This window comes from Scyliorhinus torazame, chromosome 25 (genome assembly GCF_047496885.1).
Source record: "Scyliorhinus torazame isolate Kashiwa2021f chromosome 25, sScyTor2.1, whole genome shotgun sequence".
Classification (NCBI taxonomy): Eukaryota; Metazoa; Chordata; class Chondrichthyes; order Carcharhiniformes; family Scyliorhinidae; genus Scyliorhinus; species Scyliorhinus torazame.
The window spans coordinates 45,783,869-45,808,377 of NC_092731.1; the positions used below are offsets into that span (position 1 = coordinate 45,783,869).

The 24,509-nt window shown below is 49.6% G+C and overlaps 1 protein-coding gene across 1 annotated transcript in view; it reads right to left on the reverse strand.

Annotated features, from left to right (window-relative positions):
• LOC140402565 (acidic phospholipase A2 E-like) overlaps positions 1 to 24,250 on the reverse strand; it is a 69,997-nt gene extending 45,747 nt beyond the window's left edge. Inside the window, exon 1 of the mRNA XM_072490416.1 lies at positions 24,100 to 24,250. Within this exon, the coding sequence (XP_072346517.1) occupies positions 24,100 to 24,142 (43 nt within the window). The 5' untranslated portion in view covers positions 24,143 to 24,250. The remainder of the gene's footprint in view (positions 1 to 24,099) is intronic.
• Positions 24,251 to 24,509: the final 259 nt, after the last annotated feature.

Consider the following 24,509-nt stretch of genomic DNA (forward strand, 5'->3'; position numbering starts at 1 on the left):
ACGTCCTTCCCCAACTCTGTGCCCCCACCTTGCTGGGATTAGATTTCCAATGTAATCTACAGAGCCTTACGTTCAAATTCGGCGGCCCCATACCCCCACTCACTATCTGCAGCCTCGCAACCCTCAAAGTGCAACCCCCGTCCTTGTTTGCGAACCTCACCCCGGATTGCAAACCCGTCGCCACTAGGAGCAGACGGTACAGCGCCCAGGACCGGACCTTCATTCGGTCCGAAGTCCAGCGGCTACTAAAGGAGGGCATAATCCAGGCCAGCAATAGTCCCTGGAGAGCGCAGGTGATAGTAGTGAAGACAGGGGAGAAACAAAGGATGGTCATTGACTATAGCCAGACCATCAACAGGTACACACAACTAGACCCGTACCCTCTCCCCCGCATATCCGACATGGTCAATCGGATTGCCCAATATAAAGTCTTCTCCACCGTGGACCTCAAGTCCGCCTACCATCAGCTCCCCATCCGCCCAAGTGACCGCAAGTACACAGCCTTCGAGGCAGACGGGCGATTATACCATTTCCTACGGGTCCCTTTTGGCGTCACAAACGGGGTCTCGGTCTTCCAACGGGAGATGGACCGAATGGTTGATCAACATGGGTTGCGGGCCACGTTCCCGTATCTCGACAATGTAACCATCTACGGCGCCAACCTCCAGAAATTCCTCCAGACCGCCAAAGTCTTGAACCTCACGTACAACGAGGACAAGTGCGTTTTTAGCACCGACCGGCTAGCCATTCTGGGCTACGTAGTGCGCAATGGGATAATAGGCCCCGACCCCGAACGTATGCGCGCACTCATGGAATTTCCCCTCCCGCACTGCCCAAAAGCCCTGAAACGCTGCTTGGGGCTCTTTTCGTACTACGCCCAGTGGGTCCCCCAGTACGCAGACAAGGCCCGCCCCCTAATACAGACCACGACCTTCCCTCTGTCGACAGAGGCTTGCCAGGCCTTCAGCCGCATCAAAGCGGATGTCGCAAAGGCCACGATGCGCGCCATCGACGAGTCCCTCCCCTTCCAGGTCGAGAGCGACGCCTCCGATGTAGCTCTAGCGGCCACCCTTAACCAAGCGGGCAGACCCGTGGCCTTTTTCTCCCGAACCCTCCACGCCTCATAAATCCGCCACTCCTCAGTGGAAAAGGAAGCCCAAGCCATAGTGGAAGCTGTGCGACATTGGAGGCATTACCTGGCCGGCAGGAGATTCACTCTCCTCACTGACCAACGGTCGGTAGCTTTCATGTTCGATAATGCACAGCGGGGCAAAATTAAAAATGACAAGATCTTAAGGTGGAGGATTGAGCTCTCCACCTTCAACTATGAGATCTTGTACCGTCCCGGAAAGCTGAACGAGTCGTCCGATGCCCTATCCCGCAGCACATGTGCCAACGCACAAATTAACCGCCTCCAAACCCTCCACGAGGACCTCTGCCACCCGGGGGTCACTCGGTTTTACCACTTCATCAAGTCCCGCAATCTCCCATACTCTTTAGAGGAGGTCCGTACAGTCACAAGGGACTGCCACATCTGCGCGGAATGCAAGCCGCATTTTTTCAGGCCAGATGGAGCGCACCTGATTAAGGCTTCCCGCCCCTTTGAACGCCTCAGTCTCGATTTCAAAGTGCCCCTCCCCTCCACCGACCGCAACGCATATTTTCTTAATGTAGTGGACGAATACTCCCGCTTCCCTTTTGCCATCCCCTGCTCTGACATGACCGCGGCCACAGTCATTAAAGCCCTGAACAGCATCTTCACACTGTTCGGTTAACCCGCATACGTCCACAGCGACAGGGGGTCCTCTTTCATGAGTGACGAGCTGCGCCAGTTCCTGCTCAGCAAGGGCATAGCTTCAAGCAGGACGACCAGCTACAACCCCCGGGGGAACGGGCAAGCAGAAAGGGAGAACGGCACGGTCTGGAAGGCCGTCCTACTGGCCCTACGGTCCAGGGATCTCCTAGTTTCACGGTGGCAGGAGGTCCTCCCGGACGCTCTTCATTCCATCCGGTCGTTATTATGTACGAGCACTAATCAAATGCCTCACGAGCGTCTCCTTGTCTTCCCTAGGAGGTCCTCCTCTGGAACGTCGCTGCCGACCTGGCTGGCGGCCCCAGGACCCATCCTGCTCCGAAAGCATGTGCGGGCACATAAGGCGGACACGTTGGTCGAAAGGGTTCACCTCCTCCACGCAAACCCCCAGTACGCCTACGTGGAGTACCCCGACGGCCGACAGGACACGGTCTCCCTGCGGGATCTGGCGCCCGCCGGCAACACACACACCCCCCCGACACCATCAACCCAACCGCCCCCCTTCCTGCCACCGCCGCACCCCGCGACCGCCCCCTTCCCAGGAGGATCGGTCCCCCTCCCCTTTGCACCAACAGCTGAAACCGTACGGCTCCTGGAGGCGACAACACTGGTACAAGCACCACCACCACCGCCGGGGCTGAGGCGATCGACACGGACGACCAGACCGCCCGACCGACTCGTGGCGTCGATGTAAAACAAATATGGACTGTTCACAAGAACATTTTGCTTTTCTTCCTATACCCTCTGTAAATAGTTGCAACAGGACGAAATTGTCCAATACTGTATTGCCATGTGAATGTTTTATCCTCCCAGGACCAGCCCTGTAAACCCTTACCACCATACGAAGCATCACCCCGCCGGGTTCATTTTTGACAAGGGGTGAATCTGGTAGTATGTATTGGGGGTCATGTGGGACTGGAAGCCCTAATGTCATTGGCTGACAGATCCCGGGTCCTGGTTGGCCGTTGACCTCAAGCTCCGCCCTGAAGGCGGAGTATAAGAAGCCGGAGTCTTCCCCCGCAGGCCAGTTTACTATCGAGCTGCGGGGGAACGGACACGCTTAATAAAGCCTCATCGACTTCACTCTATTCGTCTCATGGAGCCTTTGTGCGCTACAGTGGGACCCATGCGAACGCCACATCAGCCAATTTAAATTGTTCCACCCCATAAGGGCAAGAAAGAGCAAGGTGGGGGGAAGACTGGGGGTGGTAGTGGAGAAACCCCCCGTAGAATTAACGACGGTGGGGGAGGTCCCTGACTCCACGGTCACACAACCGGTGACAAGGTGCTGTCCCGATGGGGCAGTCCCAAAGAAACCGACAGTGCTGCAAGCACCCAGCCCAGGGACAGTAACGATTCCCAAGCCATTACCTGTGGGTCAGGTGGCCTGCCTTAGTATAGAGGCTAGGGAGGCAGAGGAGAGGGAGGTATCACCTTGGGCGTGGGAACCATCCAGGGGACGAAGAAGCAATCGGGTCTCCAAGCCCCCGGTAAGATGGTCCCCAGTAGAAGGGAACGGTGAGGGATGTAGGACATTACCCAGTGCTGCCACAGGTAGCGCAGTCTCCGGAGGGAGACCCAGTGCTGCCACAGGTAGCGCAGTCTCCGGAGGGAGACCCAGTGCTGCCACAGGTAGCCCAGTCTCCGGAGGGAGACCCAGTGCTGCCACAGGTAGCCCAGTCTCCGGAGGGAGACCCAGTGCTGCCACAGGTAGCCCAGACTCCGGAGGGAGCAGAAAGGGATCCCCGAACCCCTTTGGGGAAGGACAGGCAAGGGGCAGTCCGGACCCCCGGGAGGGGGAGGTCTGGCCCGAGCCGTTGGTCCAAACAGGGGAACAGCCCCAGTATAGCGGGGTCCAGTTTTAATTAGGCCACCCGGAGACGGGTGGCATTGTACATAGCATTCCCCCCCTGTTCGTTCTAATTAGTGTTTAGTGGTGTGTGGCTTATTTAGGATCGTGGGATCACAGAAGCGTATAATGCAGTAAATAAATAAATGAGCTGCAGGCACTAGGACCCTAGTGGAGCCGGGCTGTGGACACAGAACCACAGACAGGCTGCGGCAATTTCATGCTGATTTCCCAACTTCAAAGCGGGAGCTGCTGCTGCCGCTGGATAGAAGCCATGCACTTTAAGGTAGGTAGTTCTGTAGAGGCAAGGGTGTGTTTTGTCTGTTTTACAGATGTGGAGCTTGCTGATGATCTTGGCGATGGTGGGACCGGGAGAACTCCGCAGAGGCGAGACAGAAGAGTCCTTTGTCTCTGGGTGCTCTGGCGGCAGAGCCCCTCTTGTCACTACCGGACAGGGAGACCAGGTGGCCACAGAGCAGACCCGCTACTCCCACCTGGGGAGGTGGCCTGGATGGCTGGGGTCGAACTCGACCAGGTACTCCAGCCACCAGAGCTTCACCTATTGAGAGGCCTCTGTACTCTGCGAGGAGATACAGGTGGCGACTGACCGGGTTAGGGTGACTGAGGGCAGGCGGGTGTGTTTAACCTGTGAGGGGGACGTTCCTTTGGGGAGATGGTGGTGGCCCAGGAAGCTGAACCTGGACATGAGGGATCGGTCCTCGGACTGGGAACGCCTGGACAACAACACCTACCAGACCATCACGGGGTCACCGGGTAGGATCACCGTTTGCTGGGATAAGTGGTGGGCTTCTGACCAGGGCATTTATTTGTGTTTATGGGGGTCTACCAAGGCATGTCCACAAGGGGCATCGATCACTTTTGGAAGGTGGTGGCAGAACCCAGGGAACGGGATGAATTGACCGCAGTGGGGAGGGATGTGTAACGCCCAGGGAAGGGATGACTGTAAAGGCTACCGAACTGCTGGTTCAGGTAAAGAGACCCCTGCCCACAGCCCAACCAATCGACCCTCACAACTGTCCGATCACCACCAGGGGGCCTGAGAATGGTTTAGTGTTTGTCCCCACAAAGAAAATGTTGTACCAGGGGGTACATTATGCTGTCGCCTCAGTTGTACTGAACCTCTCAGCTGCAGGTATCAACGACGGAGGAAAATGAAGAGCCTTCAACGGGCTTTTGGGAAGAAGCGAAGTGCAGCCCACAAAAGAGGATCCGTAGTGTAATAAAAGGATTCAAATGTAAATAGTTGTATGGATTCGCTGGTTTCAGTTACTTGACTGTGATATATGTACAGGGACCCTTACGTTTGGGGTTCCGGTGAAATGTGTGTATGTTACTGTGTGTTTAAATTAAGTATGGTCTTGTCTTTCCCTTTCAATGAAATTGGGGGTAGCCTAGATTAAGGGAACTGTCTTAGGACTTGTAGTTTCGCATGTTGAGGGGGGGCCTACGGTCCACACAAAAGGAAATGATTGCCCTTTACCTGTGTCGATACGGTCCAAGCAGGTAGGGACGTATCGAAGGGGCATCTGTAAGGTTTTCGGGCAATCCGGCCCTTTTTGGACTGCCCAGGAATAAAACCCAGAGACTGTAAACTGGACACTTTTTCAGCCAAAAGAACGTAACCAAATTTCCCAGCAGGCTTGGTCCGCTGAGCCGAGTAGGGGCATAGGTATTTACAAACCGCCCCCCCAGGAGCTACAAGGAAGAAGGAGCCAGACAACTAGATAAGATTAAAACACAGACAAAGGGGCACGGGAATACACAGGGGGCCTGCCTGCAAGCAGGACAATGGGATGGTCATAGCCCCATGCAGATGTAAATGACTTGGCCTCCACCAGAGCAGAATCCAATCGACACCCCATCAACATAGCGAGGGGAGAATAGCAGCGATCTCCGGAGCAGATGGAAGACTTTGAAAATCTTCACAAGAGAGCTTAACCTTGTTATCTAAAAAAGCAGACTGTCTGGGCTCAGTATATTGCGCTGGAAAAGCCCCTTGAAGATAAACGGTAGAAAAAACCAAGTTGGAGGCGGACCTGGGGGAGGTACTCCAATCCTGACAGAAGCCACCGGCAGGAACTCACTGGGTGGAGGGGGCGGAGTCGGTGCCAAATTCAAATCGCGGCAGGTCTGCCTGGCTGGAAGGAGCGGACCTGCTCCTTCGAGGAGAACCCAGAAGTCGACAGGTCTGACCGGCTCAAAGGGGGCGGGACCAGCGGGAACTTTAAACTTGGACTGATACAACGCAAAGGGGGAGGAAAACCCGGAAGTCGACAGGTCTGCCCGGCTCAAAGGGGGCGGGACCAGCGGGAACTTTAAACCTTACCGATTCAATGCAAAAGGGGCTGGCTGAACACAGGAAAAAGCCAGGTAAAACGGATATAAAAGGGGCTGTGTTGCGATTGAGGGTCTCTTGGCTTGACCTCTCCACCTTCGACTTGACCTCTCGCAGCCTGTGACCGTAAGTACCCTGCAGCAGCTTGCGAAACTCCCGGGACTTTGATAAAATTTTACGTTGTGTCCGTTATAGTACTTCTTGAATAGACTTAGTTTGTGTTAGAGTTTAAGATTTTATTATAATTTCTTCTGTTTGATGATTTTGACCTGGGTTTTGCAATAAACCTCGATTTGCTGATAATTGGAGTCGTTTCAATTCTTCAATCTCTCACCAGCGATCTCTGACCAAGTCATTGTTAAGATATTCCTCACCTTAATTCCGGGGTCGAGAATCTAGGGTCATCTTGAACGATTCGAACCCGTTCACTCAGGACAGGCTGCTGGTTAGGTAATAAACAGCAGTGTCCTATTCTCTCTCTTGGGAAAGCTACTCCAGCGAAGTAGGAACCGGGTGGGTGTTGCACCACCGGCAAGAGAGAGAATCACCTGGACATTGGTGGGGGTCTGGATATCTGTGTGATATAAGCCTCAGGCTTCCGGTTAGGGATAAACGGCAGGCTTGATTCAGTGCTCTCTTCCGTGGAGGTGCCCCAGTGCGGCATCCCCTGGCCTCTGAAGTTTCAGTGCCAGCTGGAGAGAGACACACACAGATACTCAAAACCCAGATATCGGCCCAGTAGTGGAGTAGCAGAGATGGAACCCTCTACACCTTAAATTTATGTCCCCTTGTAATGGTTTGTTCCACCCGGGGAAAAAGTCTCTGACTGTCTACTCTATCTATTCGCCTGATCATCTTATAAACCTCTATCAAGTCGCCCCTCATCCTTCTCCGTTCTAATGAGAAAAGGCCTAGCACCCTCAACCTTTCCTCGTAAGACCTACTCTCCATTCCAGGCAACATCCTGCTAAATCTTCTTTGCACCTTTTCCAAAGCTTCCACATCCTTCCTAAAATGAGGCGACCAGAACTATACACAGTACTCCAAATGTGGCCTTACCAAAGTTTTGTACAGCTGCATCATCACCTCAAGGCTCTTAAATTCAATCCCTCTGTTAATGAACGCGAGCACACCATAGGCCTTCTTCACAGCTCTATCCACTTGAGTGGCAACTTTCAAAAATGTATGAACATAGACCCCAAGATCTCTCTGCTCCTCCACATTACCAAGAACTCTACCGTTAACCCTGTATTCCGCATTCATATTTGTCCTTCCAAAATGGACAACCTCACACTTTTCAGGGTTAAACTCCATCTGCCACTTCTCAGCCCAGCTCTGCATCCTACCTATGTCTCTTTGCAGCCGACAACAGCCCTCCTCACTATCCACAACTCCACCAATCTTCGTATCGTCTGCAAATTTACTGACCCACCCTTCAACTCCCTCATCCAAGTCATTAATGAAAATCACAAACAGCAGAGGACCCAGAACTGATCCCTGTGGTACGCCACTGGTAACTGGGATCCAGGCTGAATATTTGCCACCCACCACCACTCTCTGACTTCTATCGGTTAGCCAGTTCGTTATCCAACTGGTCAAATTTCCCACTATCCCATGCCTCCTTACTTTCTGCAGAAGCCTACCATGGGGAACCTTATCAAATGCCTTACTAAAATCCATGTACACTACATCCACTGCTTTACCTTCATCCACATGCTTGGTCACCTCCTCAAAAAATTCAATAAGACTTGTAAGGCAAGACCTACCCCTCACAAATCTGTGCTGACTATCCCTAATCAAGCAGTGTCTTTCCAGATGCTCAGAAATCCTATCTTTCAGTACCCTTTCCATGACTTTGCCTACCACCAAAGTAAGACTAACTGGCCTGTAATTCCCAGGGTTATCCCTAGTCCCTTTTTTGAACAGGGGCACGACATTCGCCACTCTCCAATCCCCTGGTACCACCCCTGTTGACAGTGAGGACGAAAAGATCATTGCCAACGGCTCTGCAATTTCATCTCTAGCTTCCCATAGAATCCTTGGATATATCCCGTCAGGCCCGGGGGACTTTTCTATCCTCAAGTTTTTCAAAATGCCCAACACATCTTCCTTCCGAACAAGTATTTCCTCGAGCTTACCAATCTGTTTCACACTGTCCTCTCCAACAATATTGCCCCTCTCATTTGTAAATACAGAAGAAAAGTATTCGTTCAAGACCTCTCCTATCTCTTCAGACTCAATACACAATCTCCCGCTACTGTTCTTGATCGGACCTACCCTCGCTCTAGTCATTCTCATATTTCTCACATATGTGTAAAAGGCCTTGGGGTTTTCTTTGATCCTACCCGCCAAAGATTGTTCATGCCCTCTCTTAGCTCTCCTAATCCCTTTCTTCAGTTCCCTCCTGGCTATCTTGTATCCCTCCAGCACCCTGTCTGAACCTTGTTTCCTCAGCCTTACATAAGTCTCCTTTTTCCTCTTAACAAGACATTCAAACTCTCTTGTCAACCATGGTTCCCTCACTCGACCATCTCTTCCCTGCCTGACAGGGACATACATATCAAGGACACGTAGCACCTGTTCCTTGAACAAGTTCCACATTTCACTTGTGTCCTTCCCTGACAGCCTATGTTCCCAACTTATGCACTTCAATTCTTGTCTGATAACATCGTATTTACCCTTCCCCCAATTGTAAACCTTGCCCTGTTGAACGCACCTATCCCTCTCCATTACTAAAGTGAAAGTCACAGAATTGTGGTCACTATCTCCTCTAAACCTTGCCCCTCGCACTTTAAACCTATGCCCCCTAGTAATTGACCCCTCTACCCTGGGAAAAAGTCTCAGACTATCCACCCTGTCTATGTCCCCCATAATTTTGTAGACCTCGATCAGGTCGCCCCTCAACCTCCATCGTTCCAGTGAGAACAAACCGAGTTTAATCAACCGCTCCTCATAGCTAATGCCCTCCATACCAGGCAACATCCTGGTAAACCTCTTCTGCATCCCTTCTAAAGCCTCCACATCCTTCTGGTAGTGTGGCGACCAGATTTGAACACTATACTCCAAGTGTGACCAAACTAAGGTTCCATACAGCAGCAACATGACTTGCCAGTTCTTATACTCAATGCCCCGGCCAATGAAGGCAAGCATGCCGTATGCCTTCTTGACTACCTTCTCCACCTGTGTTGCCCCTTTCAGTGACCTGTGGACCTGTACACCAAGATCTCTCTGACTGTCAATACTCTTGAGGGTTCTATCGTTCACTATATATTACCTACCGACATAAGACCTTCCAAAATGCATTACCTCATAGTTGTTTGATTAAACTCCATCTGCCATCGCTCTGCCCAAGTGTCCAAACAATCTAAATCCTGCTGTATCCTCTGACAGTCCTCATTGCTATCCGCAATTCCTCCAACCTTTGTGTCGTCCGCAAACTTACTAATCAGACCAGTTACATTTTCCTCCAAATCATTTATATAGACGACGAACAGCAAAGGTCCCAGCACCGACCCCTGCGGAACACCACTAGAAACAGACCTCCAATCAGAAAAGCATCCTTCCATTGCTACTCTCTGCCTCTATGATCGAGCCAGTTCTGTATCCATCTTGCCAGCTCACTTCTGATCCCGTGTGACTTCACCTTTTGTACCAGTCTGCCATGTGGGACCTTGTCAAAGGCCTTACTGAAGTTCATATCGACAACATCCACTGCCTTACCGGTATCAATCATCTTTGTCACCTCCTCGAAAAACTCTATCAAGTTTGTGAGACAGGACTCCCCTTCACAAAACCGTGCTGCCTCTCACTAATACGTCCATTTGCTTCCAAATGCGAGTGGATCCTGTCTCGAAGAATTCTCTCCAATAATTTCCCTACCACTGACCGAAGGCTCATCGGCCTGTAGTTCCCTGGATTATCCTTGCTACCTTTCTTAAACAAAGGAACAACATTGGCTATTCTCCAATCCTCCGGGACATCACCTGAAGACAGTGAGGATCCAAAGATTTCTGTCAAGGCCTCAGCAATTTCCTCTCTTGTCTCCTTCAGTATTCTGGGGTAGATCCCGTCAGGCCCTGGGGACTTGTCTCCCTTAATATTTTTCAAGACACCCAACACCTCGTCTTTTTGGATCTCAATGTGACCCAGGCTATCTACACACTCTTCTCCAGACTCAACACCCACCAATTCCTTCTCTTTGGTGACTACTGATGTAAAGTATTCATTTAGTACCTCGCCCATTTCCTCTGGCTCCACACATAGGTTCCCTCCCCTGTCTTTTAGTGGCCTAACCCTTTCCCTGGCTACCCTCTTGCTTTTTATGTACGTGTGAGGCACGATCAATTTGACTGGAGACGAAGTTGAATCCAAACTGAGGCTTTATTAGTATCTGATGTGCGGCCTCCCACAGCAGCTGGCGAAATGGCTGCGGGCTGGAGGACACGCATATTTATAACCCACCTCCTGGGCGGAGCTAGCATGCAGGGGCCACAGGTGAACCTGTAGTGCAGGATCTACCGTACAACCTCTAATATCAGAACACTGTGGTTTACCACAACATGTAAAAATCCTTGGGATTTTCCTGAACCCTATTTGCCACTGCCTTTTTGTGACCCCTTTTAGCCCTCCTGACTCCTTGCTTAAGTTCCTTCCTACTTTCCTTATATTCCACACAGGCTTCGTCTGTTCCCAACCTTCTGTCCCTGACAAATGCCTCCTTTTTCTTTTTGACGAGGCCTACAATATCTCTTGTTATCCAAGGTTCCTGAAGTTTGCCATATTTATCCTTCTTCCTCACAGGAACATGCCAGTCCTGAATTCCTTTCAACTGACATTTGAAAGCCTCCCACATGTCAGATGTTGATTTACCCTCAAACATCTGCCCACAATCTAGGTTCTTCAGTTCCCGCCTAATATTGTTATAAATAGCCTTCCCCCAATTTAGCACTTTCATCCCAAGACCACTCTTATCCTTGTCCACCAGCCCTTTAAAACTTACTGAATTGTGGTCACTGTTCCCGAAATGCTCCCCTACTGAAACTTCTACCACCTGGCCGGGCTCATTCCCCAATACCAGGTCCAGTACAGCCCCTTGTTGGACGATCTACATATTGCTTTAAGAAGCCCTCCTGGATGCTCCTTACAAACTCTGTCCCGCCCAAGCCCCTCACACTAAGTGAGTCCCAGTCAATTTTGAGGAAGTTAAAATCTCCCATCACAACAACCCTGTTGCCTTTACTCCTTTCCAAAATCTGTCTACCTATCTGCTCCTCTATCTCCCGCTGGCTGTTGGGAGGCCTGTAGTAAACCCCCAACATTGTGACTGCACCCTCCTTATTCCTGATCTCCCAGAAAGCCTCGCTGCCCTCTGAGGTGTCCTCCCACAGTACAGCTGTGATATTCTCCCTAACCAGTATGTTATGGGCCAGGGTTTAGAGAAACCCAAAGTGTATCATGGAGTTCACCTGACCCACAACTTTTAATAGATTGTGGTATGGGGAGCACACGGCCCACTCTACAGGTGTGGTACAGCAGAAATTTCAGCGGGAGCAGAGTGCAGGGGCCTGTCGGGAGGTGAGTATTTGCTTTAAACACACTTACATTACAGGAGCAGTCCTTAGAATTTCGGAAGAGCAGTCCTTAGAATTTCACGGGAGCAGAGTGCAGGGGCCTGTCGGGAGGTGAGTATTTAATTAAAAAATACTTACCTGGTCCCGATTCTGTTCTTCTTTTCTGCTTTATTTTTTATTTTTTTGATATTAGGCGGGAACCGGAAGTTCGACCCGCGGACTTCTGGGAAGGTACCCCCCCCGCCCCCCCCCCCCGCCCCCCCCCCCCCCGCCCCCCCCCCCCCCGCAATAAATTCTGGTGGAGAGGAAACCCGAGACACTAAGAGGGACTGGGAAAAAACAGTCAGTGCAGGGATCCCCTGCGGTCGTTCCCCTGAGTAACAAGTATACCGCTTTGGATACTTGTGGGGGGGGGGGCTTACCAGGGGTAAGCCATGGGGTACGGGCCTCTGGCACGGAGTCTGTCCCTGTTGCTCAGAAGGGAAGGGGGGAGAGGAGCAGAGCATTAGTAATTGGGGACTCGATAGTCAGAGGCACAGACAGGAGATTTTGTGGGAGCGAGAGAGACTCACGTTTGGTATGTTGCCTCCCAGGTGCAAGGGTACGTGATGTCTCGGATCGTGTTTTCCGGGTCCTTAAGGGGGAGGGGGAGCAGCCCCAAGTCGTGGTCCACATTGGCACTAACGACATAGGTAGGAAAGGGGACAAGGATGTCAGGCAGGCTTTCAGGGAGCTAGGATGGAAGCTCAGAACGAGAACAAACAGAGTTGTGATCTCTGGGTTGTTGCCAGTGCCACGTGATAATGAGATGAGGAATAGGGAGAGAGAGCAATTAAACACGTGGCTACAGGGATGGTGCAGGCGGGAGGGATTCAGATTTCTGGATAACTGGGGCTCTTTCTGGGGAAGGTGGGACCTCTACAGACAGGATGGTCTACATCTGAACCTGAGGGGCACAAATATCCTGGGGGGGAGATTTGTTAGTGCTCTTTGGGGGGGTTTAAACTAATGCAGCAGGGGCATGGGAACCTGGATTGTAGTTTTAGGGTACGGGAGATTGAGAGTATAGAGGTCAGGAGCACAGATTTGACTTCGCAGGAGGGGGCCAGTGTTCAGGTAGGTGGTTTGAAGTGTGTCTACTTCAATGCCAGGAGTATACGAAATAAGGTAGGGGAACTGGCAGCATGGGTTGGTACCTGGGACTTCGATGTTGTGGCCATTTCGGAGACATGGATAGAGCAGGGACAGGAATGGTTGTTGCAGGTTCCGGGGTTTAGGTGTTTTAGTAACTCAGAGAAGGAGGCAAAAGAGGGGGAGGTGTGGCGCTGCTCGTCAAGAACAGTATTACGGTGGCGGAGATGATGCTAGATGGGGACTCTTCTTCTGAGGTAGTATGGGCTGAGGTTAGAAACAGGAATAGAGAGGTCACCCTTCTGGGAGTTTTCTATCGGCCTCCTAATAGATCTAGGGATGTAGATGAAAGGATGGCGAAGATGATTCTGGATAAGAGCGAAAGTAACAGGGTAGTTATTATGGGAGACTTTAACTTTCCAAATATTGACTGGAAAAGATATAGTTCGAGTACATTAGATGGGTCGTTTTTTGTACAATGTGTGCAGGAGGGTTTCCTGACACAATATGTTGACAGGCCAACAAGAGGCGAGGCCACATTGGATTTGATTTTGGCTAATGAACCAGGCCAGGTGTTAGATTTGGAGGTAGGTGAGCACTTTGGGGACAGTGACCACAATTCGGTGATGTTTACGTTAGTGATGGAAAGGGATAAGTATACCCCGCAGGGCAAGTGTTATAGCTGGGGGAAGGGCAATTATGATGCCATTAGACATGACTTGGGTGGGGTAGGTTGGAGAATTAGGCTGCAAGTGTTGGGCACACTGGATATGTGGAGCTTGTTCAAGGAAAAGCTACTGCGTGTTCTTGATAAGTACGTACCGGTCAGGCAGGGAGGAAGGCATCGAGCGAGGGAACCGTGGTTTACCAAAGAAGTGGAATCTCTTGTTAAGAGGAAGAAGGAGGCCTATGTGAAGTTGAGGTGTGAAGTTTCAGTTGGGACGATGGATAGTTACAAGGTAGCGAGGAAGGATCTAAAGAGAGAGCTAAGATGAGCAAGGAGGGGACATGAGAAGTATTTGGCAGGTAAGATCAAGGAAAACCCAAAAGCTTTCTATAGGTATGTCAGGAATAAAAGAATGACTCGGGTAAGAGTAGGGCCAGTCAAGGACAGGGATGGGAAGTTGTGTGTGGAGTCTGAAGAGATAGGCGAGATACTAAATGAATATTTTTCGTCAGTATTCACTCAGGATAAAGAGAATGTTGTGGAGGAGAATGCTGATACCCAGACTATTAGAATAGATGGCATTGAGGTACGTAGGGAAGAGGTGTTGGCAATTCTGGACAGGCTGAAAATAGATAAGTCCCCGGGGCCTGATGGGATTTATCCTAGGATTCTCTGGGAAGCCAGGGAAGAGATTGCTGAGCCTTTGGCTTTGAGTTTTATGTCATCATTGGCTACAGGAATAGTGCCAGAGGACTGGAGGATAGCAAATGTGGTCCCTTTGTTCAAGAAGGGGAGTAGAGACAACCCAGGCAACTATAGACCGGTGAGCCTCGCGTCTGTTGTGGGTAAAGTCTTGGAGGGGATTATAAGAGACAAGATTTATAATCATCTAGATAGGAATAATATGATTAGAGATAGTCAGCATGGCTTTGTGAAGGGTAGGTCATGCCTCACAAACCTTATTGAGTTCTTTGAGAAGGTGACTGAACAGGTAGACGAGGTAGAGCAGTTGATGTGGTGTATATGGATTTCAGTAAAGCGTTTGATAAGGTTCCCCATGGTAGGCTATTGCATAAAATACGGAGGCTGGGGATTGAGGGTGATTTAGAGATGTGGATCAGAAATTGGCTAGCTGAAAGAAGACAGAGGGTGGTGGTTGATGGGAAATGTTCAGAATGGAGTTCAGTTACAAGTGGTGTACCACAAGGATCTGTTCTGGGGCCGTTGCTGTTTGTCATTTTTATAAATGACCTAGAGGAGGGTGCAGAAGGGTGGGTGAGTAAATTTGCAGACGACACTAAAGTTGGTGGTGTTGTCGACAGTGCGGAAGGATGTTGCAGGTTACAGAGGGACATAGATAAGCTGCAGAGCTGGGCTGAGAGGTGGCAAATGGAGTTTAATGTAGAGAAGTGTGAGGTGATTCACTTTGGAAGGAATAACAGGAATGCAGAATATTTGGCTAATGGTAAAATTCTTGGAAGTGTGGATGAGCAGAGGGATACATAGATCCCATTAAAGTTGCCACCCAGGTTGATAGGGTTGTGAAGAAGGCCTATGGTGTGTTGGCCTTTATTGGTAGCGGGATTGAGTTCCAGAGTCATGAGGTCATGTTGCAGCTGTACAAAACTCTGGTACGGCCGCATTTGGAGTATTGCGTGCAGTTCTGGTCACCTCATTATAGGAAGGACGTGGAAGCTTTGGAATGGGTGCAGAGGAGATTTACCAGGATGTTGCCTGGTATGGAGGGAAAATCTTATGAGGAAAGGCTGATGGACTTGAGGTTGTTTTCGTTAGAGAGAAGAAGGTTAAGAGGAGACTTAATGGAGGCATACAAAATGATCAGGGGGTTAGATAGGGTGGACAGTGAGAGCCTTCTCCCGCGGATGGAAATGGCTAGCACGAGGGGACATAGCTTTAAACTGAGGGGTAATAGATATAGGACAGAGGTCAGATGTAGATTCTTTACGCAAAGAGTGGTGAGGCCGTGGAATGCCCTACCTGCAACAGTAGTGAACTCACCAACATTGAGGGCATTTAAAAGTTTATTGGATAAGCATATGGATGATAATGGCATAGTGTAGGTTAGATAGCTTTTGTTTTTTGACTTCCCATGTCGGTGCAACATCGTGGGCCAAAGGGCCTGGACTGCACTGTATCGTTCTATGTTCTATGTTCTAAATGGAAAAGTATTTCTTAAAGCAAAACAATGTTTATTCTATGAACTCAAGTTAAACCTTTTAAAACATACAGTGAACATCTGAGCAACACAGAACATAGAACATTACAGCGCAGGACAGGCGCTTCGACCCTCAATGTTGCGCCGACCTGTGAAACCACTCTATAGCCCATCTACATTATTCCCTTATCGTCCATATGTCTATCCAATGACCATTTGAATGCCCTTAGTGTTGGCAAGTCCACTTCTGTTAAAGGCAGGGCATTCCACGCCCTTACTACTCTCTGAGTAAAGAACCTACCTCTGACATCTGTCCTATATCTATCTCCCCCTCAACTTAAAGCTATGTCCCCTCGTGCTAGACATCACCATGGAGAGGAAAAAGGCTCTCACTGTCCACCCTATCTAATCCTCTGATCATCTTGTATGCCTCAATTAAGTCATCTCTTAACCTTCTTCTCTCTAACGAAAACAGCCTCAAGTCCCTCAGCCTTTCCTCATAAGATCTTCCCTCCATACCAGGCAACATTCTGGTAAATCTCCTCTGCACCCTTTCCGATGCTTCCACATCCTTCCTATAATTCGGCGACCAGAATTGCACGCAAGACTCCAAGTTCGGCCGCACCAGAGTGTTGTATAGCTGCAACATGACCTCATGGCTTCGAAACTCAATCCCTCTACCAATAAAAGCTAACACACCGTACGCCTTCTTAACAACCCTCTCAACCTGGGTGGCAACTTTCAGGTATCTATATACATGGACACCGAGATCTCTCTGCTCATCCACACTGCCAAGAATCTTACCATTAGCCCAGTACTCTGTCTTCCTGTTATTCCTTCCAAAATGAATCACCTCACACTTTTCTGCATTAAACTCCATTTACCACCTCTCAGCCCAGCGCTGCAGCTTATCTATGTCCCTCTGTAACTTGTACATCCTTCCGCACTGTCCACAACTCCAACGACTTTAGTGTCATCTGCAAATTTACTCACCCATCCTTCTACGCCCCCCTCCAGGTCATTTATAAAAATGACAAACAGCAGTGGCCCCAAAACAGATCCTTGTGGTACACCAATAGTAACTGGACTCCAGTCTGAACATTTCCCATCAACCACCACACTTTGTCTTCTTCCAGCTAGCCAATTTCTGATCCAAACTGCTAAATCATCCTGAATCACATGCCTCTGTATTTTCTGCAGTAGCCTACCGTGGGGAACCTTATCAAATGCTTTACTGAAGTCCATTTACACCATATCAACTGCTTTACCCTCATCCACCTGTTTGGTCACCTTCTCAAAGAACTCAATAAGGTTTGTGAGGCACGACCTACCCTTCACAAAACCGTGTTGACTATCTCTAATCAAATTATTCCTTTCCAGATGATTATACATCCTATCTCTGATAAACCTTTCCAAGATTTTGCCCACGACAGAAGTAAGGCTCACTGGTCTATAGTTACCGGGTTGTCTCTACTCCCCTTCTTGAACACGGGGACTACATTTGCTATCCTCCAGTCTTCTGGCATTATTCCTGGAGACAAAGATGATTTTAAGATCAAAGACAAAGGCTCAGCAATCTCCTCCCTAGTTTCCCAGAGAATCCTAGGATAAATCCCATCTGGCTCAGGGGATTTATCTATTTTTACACTTTCCAGAATTGCTAACACCTCCTCCTTATGAACGTAACAGCCTCCACGAACAGGCGCCAGAGTGTGGCGACTAGGGGCTTTTCACAGTAACTTCATTTGAAGCCGACTTGTGACAATAAGCGATTTTCATTTTTCATTCTAGTCTAGTAGTCTGAATCTCAGTAGTCTCCTCGACAACATTGTCTTTTTCCTGTGTGAATACTGATGAAAAATATTCATTTAGCACGTCTCCTATCTCCTCGGACTCCAAGCACAGCTTCCCACTACTGTCCTTGACTGGCCCGACTCTTTCCCTCGTCATTCGTTTATTCCTGACATATCTATAGAAAGGTTTAGGGTTATCCTTGATCCTACCTGCCAAAGACTTCTCATGTCCCCTCCTGGCTCTTCTTAGCTCTCTCTTTAGGTCCTCCCTAGCTAACTTGTAACTCTTGAGCGCCCTAACTGAACCTTCATGTCTCATCTTTACATAAGCCTCCTTCGTCCTCTTGACAAGTGTTTTGACTGCTTTAGTAAACCACGGTTCCCTTGCTCGACCACTTCCTCCCTGCCTGACATGTTACTTGTCAAGGACACGCAGTAGTTGTTCCTTGAACAAGCTCGACATTTCCATTGTGCCCATCCCCTGCAGTTTTCCTCTCCATCTGATGCAGCCTAAGTCTTGCCTCATCGCATCATAATTGCCTTTCCCCAAGATATAACTCTTGTCCTGCGGTATATACCTACCCCTTTCCATCACTGAAGTAAACATAATCAAATTGTGGTCACTATCACCAAAGTGCTCACCTACCTCCAAATCTAACACCTGTCCTGGTTCATTACCCAGTACCAAATCCAATATGGCCTCGCCTCTCATTGGCCTATCTACATACTGTGTCAGGAAACCCTCCTGCACACATTGGACAAAAACGGACCCATCTAAAGTATTCGAACTATAGCGTTTCCAGTCAATAGTTGGGAAGTTAAAGTCCCCCATAACAACTACCATGTTGCTTTTGCTCCTATCCAGTATCATCTTTGCAATCCTTTCCTCTACATCTCTGGAACTTTTCGGAGGTCTATAGAAAACCCCTTTCCTGTTTCTAACCTCAGCCCATACTACCTCAGTAGACGAGTCCTCATCAAACGTCCTTTCTGCCACCGTAATACTGTCCTTGACTAACAATGCCACCCCTCCCCGTCTTTTACCACCTTCCCTGAGCTTACTGAAATATCTAAACCCCGGCACCTGCAACAGCCATTCCTGTCCCTGCTCTATCCATGTCTCCGAAATGGCCACGACATCGAAGTCCCAGGTACCAACCCATGTCGCAAGTTCACTCACCTTATTCCGGATGCTCCTGGCATTGAAGAAGACACACTTTAAACCACCTTCCTGCCTGCCGGTACACTCCTGCAACTTTGTAACCTTACTCATGACCTCACTACTCTCAACCTCCTGTATACTGGAGCAACAATTCAGGTTCCCAAGCCCCTGCTGAACTAGTTTAAACCCTCCCGAAGAGCATTAGCAAATTTCCCCCCCAGGATATTGGTACCCCTCTAGTCCAGGTGTAGACCATCCCGTTTGTAGAGGTCTCACTGACCCCAGAATGAGCCCCAATTATCCAGAAATCTGAAACCCTCCCTCCTGCACCATCCCTGTAGCCACGTGTTCAACTCCTCTCTCTCCCTATTCCCCATCTCGCTATCGCGTGGCACGGGTAACAACCCAGAGATAATAACTCTGTTGTTCATCGTCTAAGTTTTCACCCTGAATTCCTGCCTTACATCTCTATCCCTTTTCCTACCTATGTCGTTGGTACCTATGTGGACCACGACTTGGGGCTGCTCCCCCTCGCCCTTAAGGATCCCGAAAACACGATCCGATACATCACGCACCCTGGCACCTGGGAGGCAACACACCAACCGCGAGTCTCTCTCGTTCCCACAAAATCTCCTATCTATCCCCCTAACTATGGAGTCTCCAATGACTAATTCTCTACTCCTCGCCCCCCTTCCCTTCTGAGCAACAGGGACGGACTCTGTGCCAGAGACCTGTACCCCATGGCTTAACCCTGGTAAGTTCCCCCCCCCCCCCGCAACAGTATCCAAAGCGGTATACTTGTTACTAAGGGGAACGGCCACAGGGGATCCCTGTACTGACTGCTTCCTCCCAGCCCCTCTCACCATCACCCATCTATCTTTATTCTTCGGAGTAACTACATCCCTGAAGCTTCTATCTATGACTAACTCTGCCTCCCGAATGATCCGAAGTTCATCCAACTCCAGCTCCAGTTCCCTAACGCGGTTTCTGAGGAGCTGGAGATGGGTGCACTTCCCACAGATGAAAACAGCAGGGACACTGACGGTGTCCCTCACCTCAAACATTCTGCAGGAGGAACATTGCACTGCCTTCCCTGCCGTCCCCTCTGGATAAAAAAAAAGAAAAAGAAAGAGCTTACCTGTTATTCACTCCCCTTCTCAGCAAGCACTCACTCAGCAACCTCTACGCCCCGCACGATAACACCTGAGGGAAAATAAAAGAAAAAATACTTACCAGTCACCAGCCAATCCCTTACCTGCAGGCTGTAACGTCACGGTTCAACTTATTTTTACTTCTAATGAAATGAAATGAAAATCGCTTATTGTCACAAGTAGGCTTCAAATGAAGTTACTGTGAAAAGCCCCTAGTCGTCACATTCCGGCGCCTGTTCAGGGGGGCTGTTATGGAAATCGAACCATGCTGCTGGCCTGCCTCGGTCTGCTTTCAAAGCCAACAATTTAGCCCTGTGCTCTACCTGCCCTCGAGATTTCTTCTTGATCATTACGGCGGTTGTTTTATTTTTGGTTCGAGGAGGGGGAAGGGAGGGATACACTGAAGAAGTTTCGCGTTTAAGTGTCACTTGACAACAGCTCCTCCACAAACCACCTTCAAGTTTGGATATATGCAAATTTCCCCTACAACAGCCAATCAGCATCTCCACTCTACTGCCCTCTTCTGGATGCTTGTCTTCACCTGAACAGCTCGGGTCTGATGCCCAGGTACACGTCAAGTTAGGGTGAGCACACGGACATATGCAAATTTCTCCTGCAACAGCCAATCAGCAGCTCCACCCCACTGCCCTCTGCTGGATGCTTGTCTTCACTTGAACAGCTAGGGTCTCTTGCTCAGGCACACCTTCAAGTTAGGGTGAGCACACGGACATATGCAAATTTCCCCCGCAACAGCCAATCAGCAACTCCGCTCTACTGCCCTCTGCTGGATATTAATTCAACCATTAATTCAAATACAACTGCCAAAGCCTACAACACTAAGTAAACCATTAAGCTTTCCTTTTTAACATCCATACGACTTAAAAACAAAACCTTTATCAGAAGCACATCAGGTTAAAGTCACTACTGAAAACATTTATAATTCTGAATTCACCAAATGATCAAGAGATAGACTTTTGATGGCAGAGAGAACAGCAGTACACCTGCCCTGTCTGGCTTCAGCTCCAACACTGAAAACGAAACTAAAACACTCCCTGCAGTCTGCTCAAAAACAAAAGTAAAAAGCTGACAGACAGCCCAGCTCCACCCACACTCTGACATCACTGCAGTAGTGAACACCCATTTCTTAAATGTACTCTCACGATAGATATTTTTATACACACACATTTATAAACACCCATTTCTTAAAGGTACTCTCACATGACAAGTAGCGGAACCCCTCCACCCCTGTTACATCCCCCTCTAGCCCACCTGAAACATCTAAATCCTGGAACCTTTAGCTGCCAATCCTGTCCTTCCCTCAACCAGGTCTCTGCAATGGCAACAACATCATAGTTCCATGTACTAATCCAAGCTCTAAATTCATACTTATTGCATTAAAACATATGTCCTTCAGGCCACCAGTCCCACTGTTTTCAGCAACATCTCCCTGTCTGCTCTTCCTCAGAGCCAAACTGGCCCTATTCCCTAGTTCTCCTTCAATGTTTGAACCTTCTGATCTATTGCTCCGATACCCACCCGCCTGCCATACTAGTTTAAACCCTCCGGTGTGACACTAGCAAACCTCGCGGCCAGGATATTTATGCCTCTCCAGTTTAGATGCAACCCGTCCTTCTTATACAGGTCACGCCTGCCCCAGAAGAGCTCCCAGTGGTCCAGATAACGGAAACCCTCCCTCCTACACCAGCTGTTTAGCCACTTGTTTAGCTGCTCTATCTTCCTATTTCTAGCCTCACTGGCACGTGGTACAGGGAGTAATCCCGAGATTACAACCCTAGAGGTCCTGTCTTTTAACTTTCTGCCCAGCTCCCTGAACCCCTGCTGCAGGACCTCATCCCCTTTTCTGCCTATGTCGTTAGTACCAATATGTACCGCAACCTCTATCTGTTTGCCCTCCCCTTTCAGGATGCCCTCTACCCATTCTGAGACATCCTGGACCCTGGCACCAGGGAGGCAACATTCCATCCTGGAGTCTCTTTCACGTCCACAGAAGCTTCTATCTGTGCCCCTGACTATCGAGTCCCCTATGACTATTGCTCTTCTGCGCTTTGACCCTCCCTGCTGAACATCAGAGCCAGCCGTGATGCCACTGCTCTGGCTGCTGCTGTTTTCCCCTGATAGGCTATTCCCCCCAACAGTATCCAAAGCAGTATACCTGTTCAAGAGGGGGACAACCACAGGGGATTCCTGCACTAAATGCCTGCCCCTTCTGGTGGTCACCCATCTCGCTGCCTGTCCGGATCTGTTCCACACCAGGCTCCTCCCATCCCTCTTCCTCTCACACTTGCAGCGTAACTTTCCATTCCTTTCGCCCTCATGTACTTACTGAGCTTCCCCTCAAAGCCGTCAATAATATTCACATCAAACATTCCCTGTGGTAGTGAGTTTCACTATCTGACCATCAAACATTCCCACGACAGGTACAGCACGGGGTCAGATACAGAGTAAAGCTCCCTCTACACTGTCCCCACCAAACACTCCCAGGATAAGGACAGCACGGGGTTAGATACAGAGTAAATATCCCTCTACGCTGTCCCCATCAACACCCCCAGGACAGGGACAGCACGGGTTTAGATACAGAGCAAAGCTCCCTAAAACTATCCCCATCAAACACTCCCAGGACAGGTACAGCACGGGGTTAGATACAGAGTAAAGCTCCCTCTACACTGTTCCCATCAAACACTCCCAGGACAGGTACAGCACGGGGTTAGATACAGAGTAAAGCTCCCTCTACACTGTCCCCATCAAACACTCCCAGGACAGGTACAGCACGGGGTTAGATACAGAGTAAAGCTCCCTCTACACTGTCCCCATCAAACACTCCCAGGACAGGTACAGCACGGGGTTAGATACAGAGTAAAGCTCCCTCTACACTGTCCCAATCAAACACTCCCAGGACAGGTACAGCACGGGGTTAGATACAGAGTAAAGCTCCCTCTACACTGTCCCCATCAAACACTCCCAGGACAGGTACAGCACGGGGTTAGATACAGAGTAAAGCTCCCTCTACACTGTCCCCATCAAACACTCCCAGGACAGGTACAGCACGGGGTTAGATACAGAGTAAAGCTCCCTCTACACTGTCCCAATCAAACACTCCCAGGACAGGTACAGCACGGGGTTAGATACAGAGTAAAGCTCCCTCTACACTGTCCCCATCAAACACTCCCAGGACAGTTACATCACAGGGTTAGATACAGAGTAAAGCTCCCTCTACACTGTCCCCAACAAACACTCCCAGGACAGGTACAGCACGGGGTTAGATACAAAGTAAAGCTCCCTCTACACTGTCCCCATCAAACACTCCCAGGACAGGTACTGCACGGGGTTAGATACAGAGTAAAGCTCCCTAAAACTATCCCCATCAAACACTCCCAGGACAGGTACAGCACGGGGTTAGATACAGAGTAAAGCTCCCTCTACACTGTCCCCATCAAACACTCCCAGGGCATGTACAGCACGGGATTAGATACAGAGTAAAGCACCCTCTACACTGTCCCCATCAAACACTCTCAGGACAGGTACAGCACGGGGTTAGATACAGAGTGAAGCTCCCTCTACACTGTCCCCATCAAACACTCCCAGGACAGGTACAGCACGGGGTTAGATACAGAGTAAAGCTCCCTCTACACTGTCCCCATCAAACACTCCCAGGACAGGTACAGCACGGGGTTAGATACAGAGTAAAGCTCCCTCTACACTGTCCCCATCAAACACTCCCAGGACAGGTATAGCACGGGGTTAGATACAGAGTAAAGCTCCCTCTACACTGTCCCCATCAAACACTCCCAGGACAGGTACAGAACTGAGTTAGATACAGAGTAAAGGTCCCTCTACACTGTCCCCATCAAACACTCCCAGGACAGGTACAGCACAGGGTTAGATACAGAGTAAAGCTCCCTCTACACTGTCCCCAACAAACACTCCCAGGACAGGTACAGCACGGGGTTAGATACAGAGTAAAGCTCCCTCTCCACTGTCCCCATCAAACACTCCCAGGACAGGTACAGCACGGGGTTAGATACAGAGTAAAGCTCCCTAAAACTATCCCCATCAAACACTCCCAGGACAGGTACAGCACGGGGTTAGATACAGAGTAAAGCTCCCTCGACACTGTCCCCATCAAACACTCCCAGGGCAGGTACAGCACGGGGTTAGATACAGAGTAAAGCACCCTCTACACTGTCCCCATCAAACACTCTCAGGACAGGTACAGCACGGGGTTAGATACAGAGTGAAGCTCCCTCTACACTGTCCCCATCAAACACTCCCAGGACAGGTATTCACATTTCTTTTAACTTCTTTCTCATTGACAATTCTCTGTTCTGAATTACCCCAGTTTTGGGTGCTGCCTCACTTGCTGTTCCCCCCACTCCTACAGCACATCCCTGAGGTCTCCAGTTGATCACTTACCTCCGAGCACGATGAGGATGGCAGTGAGTTTCGGGGACTCCATGACTTCTCGTTTCCTCCGAGTGATCGATGTTTGTCTCTCCGTGGCTCTGCCTCTTTTATTCGGCTCTCGGGGTGGTTACAACCCAGATTAGCTCAGCAAATGCAAATAGGGTGAAGAATCCTTGCCTGCTGATTCAGATATTTTGCTGTTGTCCAACAGGTGAGAGGTTTGAGGAACCTGTTATTCTGGTGCGGGGCTTGTAGGCTTGGATTCTCTGAGCAAAATACTGAGAAGTGAGGACATCTGGAAAGTGTCACTTTATAGGTTGCACTCAGCTATCAGCACTCAGACCGAGTCACTCAGCTGTAAGTCCAGCACAATTCCCACTCCAATTTATTCAGTCACAATGATCAGATTAATGATGTCC